This window comes from Oncorhynchus kisutch, unplaced genomic scaffold, assembly GCF_002021735.2.
Source record: "Oncorhynchus kisutch isolate 150728-3 unplaced genomic scaffold, Okis_V2 Okis02a-Okis13b_hom, whole genome shotgun sequence".
Classification (NCBI taxonomy): Eukaryota; Metazoa; Chordata; class Actinopteri; order Salmoniformes; family Salmonidae; genus Oncorhynchus; species Oncorhynchus kisutch.
In genome coordinates, this window is record NW_022261979.1 from 5,880,431 (window position 1) to 5,890,863 (window position 10,433).

At 43.6% G+C, this 10,433-nt stretch overlaps 2 protein-coding genes across 4 annotated transcripts; both read left to right on the forward strand.

Annotated features, from left to right (window-relative positions):
* Positions 1–30: 30 nt before the first annotated feature.
* Positions 31–4,445, forward strand: LOC116359324 (partitioning defective 6 homolog gamma-like). Its single transcript, XM_031812209.1, has 3 exons — positions 31–349; positions 911–1,133; positions 1,775–4,445. The coding sequence occupies exons 1-3, from the start codon at positions 281–283 to the stop codon at positions 2,779–2,781; spliced, it is 1,299 nt and encodes a 432-aa protein (XP_031668069.1). The 5' UTR covers positions 31–280; the 3' UTR covers positions 2,782–4,445.
* A 584-nt stretch (positions 4,446–5,029) lies between these two features.
* Positions 5,030–10,295, forward strand: LOC116359308 (activity-dependent neuroprotector homeobox protein 2-like). 3 transcript variants are annotated; one of them, XM_031812108.1, is made up of 4 exons: positions 5,030–5,314; positions 6,028–6,142; positions 6,277–6,369; positions 7,046–10,295. In XM_031812108.1, exons 2-4 carry the CDS (start codon positions 6,035–6,037, stop codon positions 9,542–9,544), a joined length of 2,700 nt encoding a protein of 899 aa, XP_031667968.1. In that variant the 5' UTR covers positions 5,030–5,314; positions 6,028–6,034; the 3' UTR covers positions 9,545–10,295. The 3 variants fall into 3 exon arrangements, with proteins under 3 accessions (XP_031667968.1, XP_031667967.1, XP_031667969.1); XM_031812107.1 differs by having other exon boundaries at positions 5,030–5,309; XM_031812109.1 differs by having other exon boundaries at positions 5,030–5,304.
* Positions 10,296–10,433: the final 138 nt, after the last annotated feature.

Sequence of the window (10,433 nt, forward strand, 5' to 3'; positions counted from 1 at the left end):
GAGAGGGAAGCTATGGAAAGGATGAGGGCGGTGATGTCATGATGGTTAACTTTACCCAATCCGTCGGCCCCGGTCCCGCACCAGTCAGCCGGGAACAACACAGTTTTTTTTTATGTGACAGAAGAAAGCAGTAACTACTCCCGCAGAAGTACGGGAAAACGGCTTTGTTTGAAGAAGCGTAACTTTACGCACAGGCAGCAGACAGTGGATCAAACTGAACCCACAGACGTAGTAGTCTACAACCCACACAGAACCCAGTGGGGTTCTGAAGAATAAGAAAATGAATCGGAGTTTAAGTAAATCGCAGTCTTCTTTGCAGTATCGTGCGACAGTGGAAGTGAAAAGCAAAGTAAGTAGCCGCGCGGGAGTTGGGCATCCTGTTTTATGGGATGACTATTGTTCCATTTGGAGAGGATGCTGTCTAGCTGCGCATTGTGCTCCCGATAAATGGAAGAATAACGGTCCTTGACTAAAATTATATATAGTCCTACAACCAATATGTCACCCTAGTGTAGGCTACTGTCATTTAAAAAAAATGTGTTTATGTTTTTATGGTATGAAATCATCTGTTTACCACCAATTTGGTGGTCCATTCACCCATTCATTTCCATTTTTACCTGCCATAACATTATATTTTAGATTATAAGAAATGTGTTATTACCTGCATATGTAGTAGCCAATATTATGGCTATAAGCTAGATAGATTTTCTGCTCACAATTCATGGCTGATCTATAGGTACATGTATATTTTGCTCCATATCATCTTAGTTTAGTCCAGTAGCCTAATACATCGCTGACACTCAATATCAAAACCGCATTCGTCAATGAATTGCTTTGATTTGTCTAATAAGTATGGAAAGGACAACTTTTCTTTATCGTTCAAAGTTTCTCCGAAACATTCTGTCTTTAGTATGGAGCAGAGTTCAGAAGGTTTTCCCTTAACCGTTCCAACCCCGGGGAGTTCCAAGATTTCTACAAGCTCATCCTGCGCCTGCACCGTCTAACCAGCATTGATGTCATCATTGGCTATGCAGATATCCAGGGAGAGCTACTACCCATCAATAACGATGGCAACTTCTGCAAGGCCGTGTCCACTGCTCCTACCTTACTGCGGATCTTCATACAGAGACAAGGTATACACCCAGAACAGACCAGCCTGTTGTTTTACTCTGAAGCCCTAAACACAACTAGCTGTAATTATGCAAGACTAAGCCAGTTATTATGGTTATCTGTCATTAAAAAGGTAATAAAAACCAGGTAACATCGATAGGCTTCAATAACACTGAGATAACATATCATCCAAAGCTGAGACTGGAATTCATATATGCTTCTTGCAAGCCTTCGTCATACGGGATTTATCAGAGTTTGCATCAGGGAAGTTGTTTATGTGTGTCTCCACCAACAGCAGAAGGGGAAGTCATTTAGTTGTCCAGGGTTGATGTTTATTCTCATGTAATTGCTGTGTGCTGCTATTTTCGTATGTTTGTTTACATGGTGGACTATCTACATTTGTTTCCCTTGTTTATGTACCCTCAGGAACTCCTGTTTATATAGTTTGTAGAGAATCAGAACATATCCTGCATGTTGACAGTATGATTTATGCCCTGGTTGTTGTGCTAAGTCAGAAGTTGTTTCTTGCCCACATTGACCCACACAGTAAAACAAACAATGCATCAGTTGATTTGCATTGTAGCCCTTAGGGGAATTAAACTAGTTAGTACATTTGACAAGTTTTGCTTTTCAAGACGCGTACTAACAGATTTCCTTTTCACAGAGGAAGTAGACGACAATACCTTCTGCCCCAATGCCACTGTGACACGCCGGAGGAAGGTGCCAGCGATCCCCCTGCCACGCGGCGACGTGAACCGCAAAAGGCCCACGGTCCACATCAGCAGGCCGCAGGACTTCCGCCCCATCTCGTCCATTATTGACACAGATTTCCTGCCCGCATCTCAGCGCCGGGTGCGCCTTTACCGCCAGGGCTCAGAGAGGCCCCTGGGGTTCTATATCCGGGATGGGACCACTGTGAGGGTGACTCCCCACGGCCTGGAGAAGGTACCTGGGATCTTCATCTCACGGCTGGTCCCTGGAGGCCTGGCTGAGAGCACAGGGCTGCTGGCCATTAACGACCAGGTGCTTGAGGTGAATGGGATTGAGGTGATGGGCAAGGTGTTAGACCAGGTAACAGACATGATGATCGCAAACAGTCACAATCTTATCATCACAGTGAAGCCAGTGAACCAGCGTAATAACATAGTGCGTACCGGCAGCTGGATGTCGGGGATAAACTCAGGCAGTGTCAGCTCTTTAGACTACCAGAGTTACCACAGCATGCCCATCTGTGTGGGAGCCTACAGCTTCACTGATGACGAGCTGCAGAGCGACGAGGACTTGGACATTGTGATTGAGAGAAGACTCAGAAACTCATCCCGTCGCTCCTGTGCCTCCACCTCCACAGCCTCCCGTTCCCAGGCTTGGTCCCAGCCCCAGCAGAGTCCTAGGCCTTCTCCTAGGCCATCCACCCGACGTCCTCCCCGTCGACCTTACTCTATCATCTCCTCAACCTCCTATCACTCACAGCCCAGCCTCACTAACCTGAACCTCAGACTGAACCGAGACCTGACCCTGCAGCAGCACTACAGTAGCAGCCCAGCCATCAGGGAGATGAATGGAGGTGTGTTTAACCACAGCAGCCTGCTCACCCTGAGGACAGAGCTACGACGCAGCCTGGTGCTACAGAGGGGAGGGGTGGAGGAGGACGGAATGGTCATCACCTTGTGATTCTACAGTCAGATTCTAGAACACTACAAACCACAGGGAGCTGCTGAGGGGAGGACGGAATGGTCATCACCCTGTGATTCTACAGACAGATTCTAGAACACTACAAACCACAGGGGGCTGCCGAGGGGAGGACGGAATGGTCATCACCTTGTGATTCTACAGTCAGATTCTAGAACACTACAAACCACAGGGGGCTGCCGAGGGGAGGACGGAATGGTCATCACCTTGTGATTCTACAGTCAGATTCTAGAACACTACAAACCACAGGGAGGGGAGGACGGAATGGTCATCACCTTGTGATTCTACAGTCAGATTCTAGAACACTACAAACCACAGGGAGGGGAGGACGGAATGGTCATCACCTTGTGATTCTACAGTCAGATTCTAGAACACTACAAACCACAGGGAGGGGAGGACGGAATGGTCATCACCTTGTGATTCTACAGTCAGATTCTAGAACACTACAAACCACAGGGAGGGGAGGACGGAATGGTCATCACCTTGTGATTCTACAGTCAGATTCTAGAACACTACAAACCACAGGGAGCTGCTGAGGGGAGGACGGAATGGTCATCACCCTGTGATTCTACAGTCAGATTCTAGAACACTACAAACCACAGGGAGGGGAGGACGGCACATAAAAATGGGCAGAATGAAGTGAATGGTATAAAACAGGTGTTTGATTAAACCACGTGTTTGATGTATTTGATACCATTCCACTCATTCTGCTCCAGCCATTACCACGAGCCTGTCCTCCCTAATTAAGGTGCCACCAACCTCCTGTGCTACAGACACTGCCAGCCTTTGTTATACCTTTTCAATGCTTGAGACGGAGGAGACGTTTCTTATTGGCTCCCAAATGGCACCCCATTTCCTATATAGCACACTGCTTTGACCTGGACCCTGGTCACAAGTAGTGCACTATAAAGGGAATAGGGTGTTGATGATACATTGTGAATTCAGGGATCTGACCTTTTGAACCCACTTAAATGTTGTCCCTCTCAGCGTCAGTCTCTCAGCACATTTGAAACCACAAAGCGGAGCGCCTAAGTATTTAATATGGAAATAGTCATGAAACACCATTATGTATTATTAGTAAATGCAGTTCTGGCACTTGTTGTTATACTGTGAATGTGCATGTCCTTTACATGTACTGCTGATGCATTGTGTAGAGAGATTGTATTATTAAAGCTACAGCACTGTTGTGGTTTTATTATGTCTCCCAAGTGGCACAGCGGTCTAAGTCACTGCATCTCAGCGCTAGAGGCGTCACTACAGACCCTGGTTCGATTCCAGACTGTATCACAATTGGCCCGTCATTGTAAATAAGAATTTGTTCTTAACTGACTTGCCTAGTTAAATAAATATGTCTAATGCCATTTATGACGAATACATCCTTAACTATCCCCTTACCAAAATATCAAGCCATTATGTGTGTCCCAAATGTCATTATGAACTGTGTCATTATGAACTGTGTCATTATGAATTGTGACATTATGAATTGTGTCATTATGAACTGTGTCATTATGAACCGTGACATTATGAACTGTGTCATTATGAACTGTGTCATTATGAACTGTGTGAGCCACTGGCGTTTGTATCTGTGAGTTTTCAGCCCTTCTGTCCACAGACATTGATTAAAGAGGATGTGGGCTAAATATCAACCACAGTTTCAGTAATTTGTGATTTGCTTACAGTAGGCCCATAGGTTTAACTCAAAGATGAAACAAAACAGTCTCCCCGACCCACTTCAACAATACAGATGTAGACCATGCATGCTGATAAGTTATCAAAAATATTGTTCAAGTACCTAATGCTTGACCCTGTCTTGAGCTCACATCTGACCTGGTATGATATTTGTTGTCATAATGTTCTGCTTATGGGAAAATGACATTGACCAGAAATACTTAGAGCTGCAGAAATCTCTCATTGAACCAGGCAAATTTGAATTCTAGAATTCTATATGTATTCCATAAAAATTCTATATGTATTCTATATTCAATATGCCATGTTAACCTATTGTAGTTTATCCCCCATAGGTGTGATTTCACAGGGTGCCCCAAGCTGCAACAGGTATGATATGAATTGATGAGTGTGATACACCTGGTGGCAACAGGTGTGGTCCCCAGTGGTGATCAAGGTCAGATCAATTGTTCTACTGTGCTCAAAATGATCCAGGGTAAGAATTAGAGACACACTCATTTGATTGGAGGGTCATGACCATGCAATATGTTAATGAGCAAACGTCACTTCCTCACTTCCTGTGCGCCATGTTTCCTATCAATAGTTGGATGATGCTCTTCAACAGAACAAACAAAAGAAATGGTTGATTAAAAATAGAGGAAATTCTGCCATTATTGGTATTAGAGGCGAAGAAAACGATTTGATAAATGCATGCCGAGTATTTCATGGTATATTTTTCATAGCCGTGTGGTGCGCGCGCCTAAGCTCTTCTCCACTCGGATTGGTGAAAACAGACTCACGAGCACGCACTCTGTCGAGAGCTGTCTCTTCGACTGCCAGGTCGTGTAAGGTACACTTTCCCAAATGTATCTTCACTATATATCTGCATGATTAACATTGTGTCCAAAACGTTGTTGCAATTCACCAAATATTTAAATCCTGCCGCCAAATGTGTATGACTGGTGAAGTTACCTCAGTGACCTGTCTGTGTGTGCATGCAAATTAGGCAAAATGCGATGCTAGCATCAGTCATCCAGCTAGCTAACAACTGTTTTAGCTGGCTTGCGCAGATGCAGTATTATTATGCATCCTGATGATTGATCAGTGGTTTGGTATTTCTCTGCTCATTCTTCGTAGTTATTTGCTAGCCAGTAACATCCAACTGTCAGTGTGCCATTCACAGAATTATGTAACTTCTCTTAACTGCAGTTTTTCGCAGCAGACGAAGTGACCAAATGATACGTTTTACTACTTGGCTGGCATTGCGTTCATGTAGCCAGTAACGAAAACCGAGGAACGTACCGTTTCCGCCAACAATGACTAATGACAAAGTTGTTATCATTTTATATAGAACTATTTATGGGATTCAGAGGCAACCGCTTGCTTGGCCTACTAGTCCAGAGGCACCTCCACTAAATGCTGCTTTGTATCACTGACACTGAAGTGGTTATTGTTTACAGTATATACAAAAAAACTGATTTAAAATGTCTTGTTTTTGTTTCTAGGCCTACCTCTGGCTTGTGAAATGAACCTTTTATTTACTGCTGTGTTTTGCTCGTGCAGGGAAAAGATGTACCAACTACCTGTGGAGAAACTGGACAAAATCAGACAATCAAGGAAGAGAGTCAAAGATATTCTATGTGACATTGGACTTGACAACTGCAAAAAGTTGTTGGATGTAAGTTCTGTTTGTACACTACAAATGTTCAAGCACAGATATTAGTGGGACTTTGTTCACTGTGGCTACTCTTAATAGAATATTGATAGATTCATTTTTGCATTAACCCTCTCTTGGTCTATTTTGTTTTCCAGGATCTTAAATGCTTTGATGCAGGAGACGACTGTTTTGAGAACACAGACTGGGAGGATTTAACGGACGGTTACCATGGCAAAAGGAGAAAAAGGGTACGCTCATCATTGTGGACGACAAGTCATTTATTATTCTGTCATAATAGCTGTTACAATACTGTAATATGTCTTAACTTTATATTTTAAATGTAACATTAATATTTAAATCACATGCTAACTTCATCATTAATATTTAAATCACATGCTAACTTCACCATTAATATTTAAATCACATGCTAACTTCATCATTAATATTTAAATCACATGCTAACTTCATCATCAATATTTAAATCACATGCTAACTTCATCATTAATATTTAAATCACATGCTAACTTCATCATTATTATTTAAATCACATGCTAACTTCATCATTAATATTTAAATCACATGCTAACTTCATCATTATTATTTAAATCACATGCTAACTTCATCATTATTATTTAAATCACATGCTAACCTCATCATTATTATTTAAATCACATGCTAACTTCATCATTATTATTTAAATCACATGCTAACTTCATCATTATTATTTAAATCACATGCTAACTTCATCATTATTATTTAAATCACATGCTAACTTCATCATTAATATTTAAATCACATGCTAACTTCATCATTATTATTTAAATCACATGCTAACTTCATCATTATTATTTAAATCACATGCTAACTTCATCATTATTATTTAAATCACATGCTAACTTCATCATTATTATTTAAATCACTCAGTGGCCATATCGCAGAGAGATGCTATGCTGTGCCCTGTGCTGGTTCTCTACCCGGTCATGGTACACCTTCAGAGGACACGTCCAGCGCTGTCACGAGGAGGAGGAGGACATCAGCGCCCTGTCCTCCTGCCCCAACTGTTCCTTCATCAGCCAGCCTGATGTCACCAATCAACACATCAAGCTGTTCCACGGGGGCTCAGCCAAAACCACCAGTGCCTCATGTACTTTAACCTCCACCACGTCCCATACTACCATCCATTCAGTCTCCACCACTGACGTAGGAGACAAATACTCGTGTCGAGGCTGTGGGTTCCACGACTCGCTGTTCTATGTCATGAGAAAACACGTCCTGGTGAACCACTACGGGTCGTTGTTGAACCGTTACTATGGTCACCGGAACGAAGCGGAACAGACAGCGGGCGGGGTCAAATTGTCCACGTTCTTCTGCAGGATGTGTAACATGCCGGCGGAGACGTCGGAGCACCTGCTCTACCACATTCTGAGCTCAGACAAACACAAGGAACTGCACGAGCACATCAGGCCCTTCATCGTCGAACATGTCAACACGAACCTCAAAACTAGCATAAGGAACGGCCCGCAGCAGAAGCTTCCGAACCTGGCTCCCAGGGCTGTCCAAAAAGTAGTCTCTCTGGTCTCCAAGAACAGTAACCAACAGCAACCCAACGGAAGGTCCATGTCAAAAAACCCTTCCACCGGTACTATGCTTCTGGCTGCTCCAAGTAACACAACGGCCCTTGTGTGTGGTCCAAACCAGAGGCACATGTTCCTCGCCACACAGGGCCCAGGAGGAAACGGCTTAGTACTCACTCAGCGGGCAGTTACTTCTCTTCAGAACCGTGCTGCCTTGCCCACCTCCACACTCGTCAAAGCTGGTCCCATCAGAATGATGCTGCCCAACACCCAGCAGAATGCCACCAAACCGTTACCAATAACAATTAGAGTTCCCCAACAACAACAACAACCCCGACAGGTCCTACTTCCACCTGGTGTCCAAATCAATGTCCACAACAAGATGGGTGGTGGTTCCCAGCCCTTTATGTTGACCCAGTCTGGTCCCAGAGGAGCCGTCATGTCCTCCCAGTCTGTCCGTCTGGTCCCTACTGGCAACAAGGTAAACGGCATGCCAACCTACACACTGGAAACTGTTCAGGTTGCCATGCCAGTCCAGTCTGCTGGGGTCACCCAAATTGTCAATAAAGGTGTGCTTGTGACGCAGAACATGACCACTCTACAACAGCAGAACAAGCCGTCGACTATAATCGTCATGGGAAACGGTACGGTGTCCAATCAAGCGCCTAGCACGGCCGTGATGAACCTGACACAAGGTGACAACGGCACTGAGAAACCCAAAGAGTTGGCTGTGCAGACACAATTTCTGAAGAAGATGGAGAATAACACAGTGAAATGCACAAGATGTAAAACGTTATTGTCGGAGAAGGGTATTTTTCAGCATTTGTTGCATGGTCTGCAGTGTTTACTCTGCCCATTGGTGTTCTATTCCATCCAGCAAGTCATGGTACACATGGGTAAGGAACACAAGCTCTCAGACAAAGCCAACTGTGACGTCCTCAAAGAGAAATATCGTCTGGGAATCAATCCCCAGGGGGGCCTTTTGTTTCCCTTTTTTGACATGAGCGCAACTGTCCCTAAAGACCTGCTTGCAGACAAGGAGCTAAACGTGGTTCTGGTCACATCGACTAAAGACCGGATCTATCTGAAGCTGAGACGAGAGTCCATCAAGTCAGCATATCAAAACCTAGCAAAAGACGGTTGTCCCTTCTGTCCAGAGAAGCCTCAGAACGGGGATGATTACGAGCTCCATCTGAAGACAAAGCATCACATTGTACCCACTATACATGCCATACTGAAGGCCCCAGCCTTCAAGTGTGTATACTGCCTGGGGGTGTACACAGACAAGTCCACTTCCAAAACCATCTCCATACACGTCCAGCGCTGTAGGTGTGCCCCCAAGGCAGCCAAGGATGCAGAGAGATTGATCAACCCTGATCCAAATGCCCAGACAATCAACGGTGGCGTGCCGGCCGCTACCCTGGATCAGAGCAGACCGAGTAGGTCTAGGGAAGCGACAGGGGGGGCCACCAAGCAGCAGGTGGGGCACAAATCCAAACCTGGTGCTTTTACATTTGACCCCACTGTGTCCCTGGTGCTGGATCCCACAGGAATGGAGATGCTTCCCTTCCAGGATAGAAAGGAGTTCCTCACTAGATACTTCCACCAGAGGCCCTACCTGTCTAGGAAAGAGATGGAGGCCCTGGCGGGCCGTCTGTGGTTCCAGAGGACTGATGTGGCGTCTCTGTTTGGGGCGAAGCGCAGCCGGTGTATGAAAGCACTCCGACAGAAGAAGACTAAGGTTCTGATGGGGTTTAACTGGACTGAGCTGAGCAAGCTGAAGCACGACCTTGTTGTTCCAGAGATTGAACCTGAAAAGAAAGCTGAGCCAGGGAACGTAAATGTCTAACTTACTGTATGCACAGTCATTCTGCAGACGGAATGCATTTAAAGTGAGTCAGTGTGCAAAAAAAACAAACAAACAAGGAAATATATTAACCAAATTGCAAGCTGTGTTTATCTAGAAGATATATTTTGGATGTATAGAAAGAAACGGTGATAACCCTTGTCATTATTTTCTTATTATGAAAAAGGGAATTTTAAAGGAAATGATGTCATCGAGACAACATTTAAAGAGTCATGAGAATTAGATGTCCCTTTTTGAAGTCATGGGGAGAAAAAAAAGTCTAACTAGTATTTTGTCAATTAACACTTGAGTTTATACATGTACCCATTTTGACAAACAAAAAAAAAAGACAGTGTGGACCAATTTGTTTTTGTACAATTGTAAAGAGTGTTTAGTAGAATTGAAACGTGTGTAGATATTTTATACGATCTGTTAATATACCCAAGAACTTGTGGACACATACAATGTTTATTTGGAATCTCATGTCATTGATAAACTATATGTACAGTATAACTTCACAGCCTGGGCAGCTTGTAAACACGCACTATTTGGCTCAAAAACTAAAGCAGTTTATTAGCCTAATATGCTGTAGTATATAATATTCAAGATGCATAGTACAAGTGCCTCTCGGTTCTCCTATAGAAGTTTTCACGGTGTGCTAAATTAAAGGATGTGTGTTTTTTCTTATTTTCTAGAAATGACCTCGTTGATCTGTGTTTTTGTTTTGCACATAAATTACCATATTTGTATAAATGTTAGTTTGTTTCTTTATTGGGTTTGGCGTGTGGATTAAAATGAATTACATATATTATGTCCTGGCTTGAAATACACCCAACAAGTCTACTAGTAGATTTATAAAAATTGTATTGACAATTTGAATTAATATTATCTA

Coding starts and splice junctions, on each gene's coding strand:
- LOC116359324 (XM_031812209.1), top strand. CDS start 281: ATGAATCGGAGTTTAAGTAAATCGCAGTCTTCTTTGCAGTATCGTGCG. Junction 350..910: donor CAGTGGAAGTGAAAAGCAAA/GTAAGTAGCCGC, acceptor TTCTGTCTTTAG/TATGGAGCAGAGTTCAGAAG. Junction 1,134..1,774: donor GATCTTCATACAGAGACAAG/GTATACACCCAG, acceptor TCCTTTTCACAG/AGGAAGTAGACGACAATACC.
- LOC116359308 (XM_031812107.1), top strand. CDS start 5,176: ATGCCGAGTATTTCATGGTATATTTTTCATAGCCGTGTGGTGCGCGCG. Junction 5,310..6,027: donor CTCTTCGACTGCCAGGTCGT/GTAAGGTACACT, acceptor TTGCTCGTGCAG/GGAAAAGATGTACCAACTAC. Junction 6,370..7,045: donor ATGGCAAAAGGAGAAAAAGG/GTACGCTCATCA, acceptor TAAATCACTCAG/TGGCCATATCGCAGAGAGAT.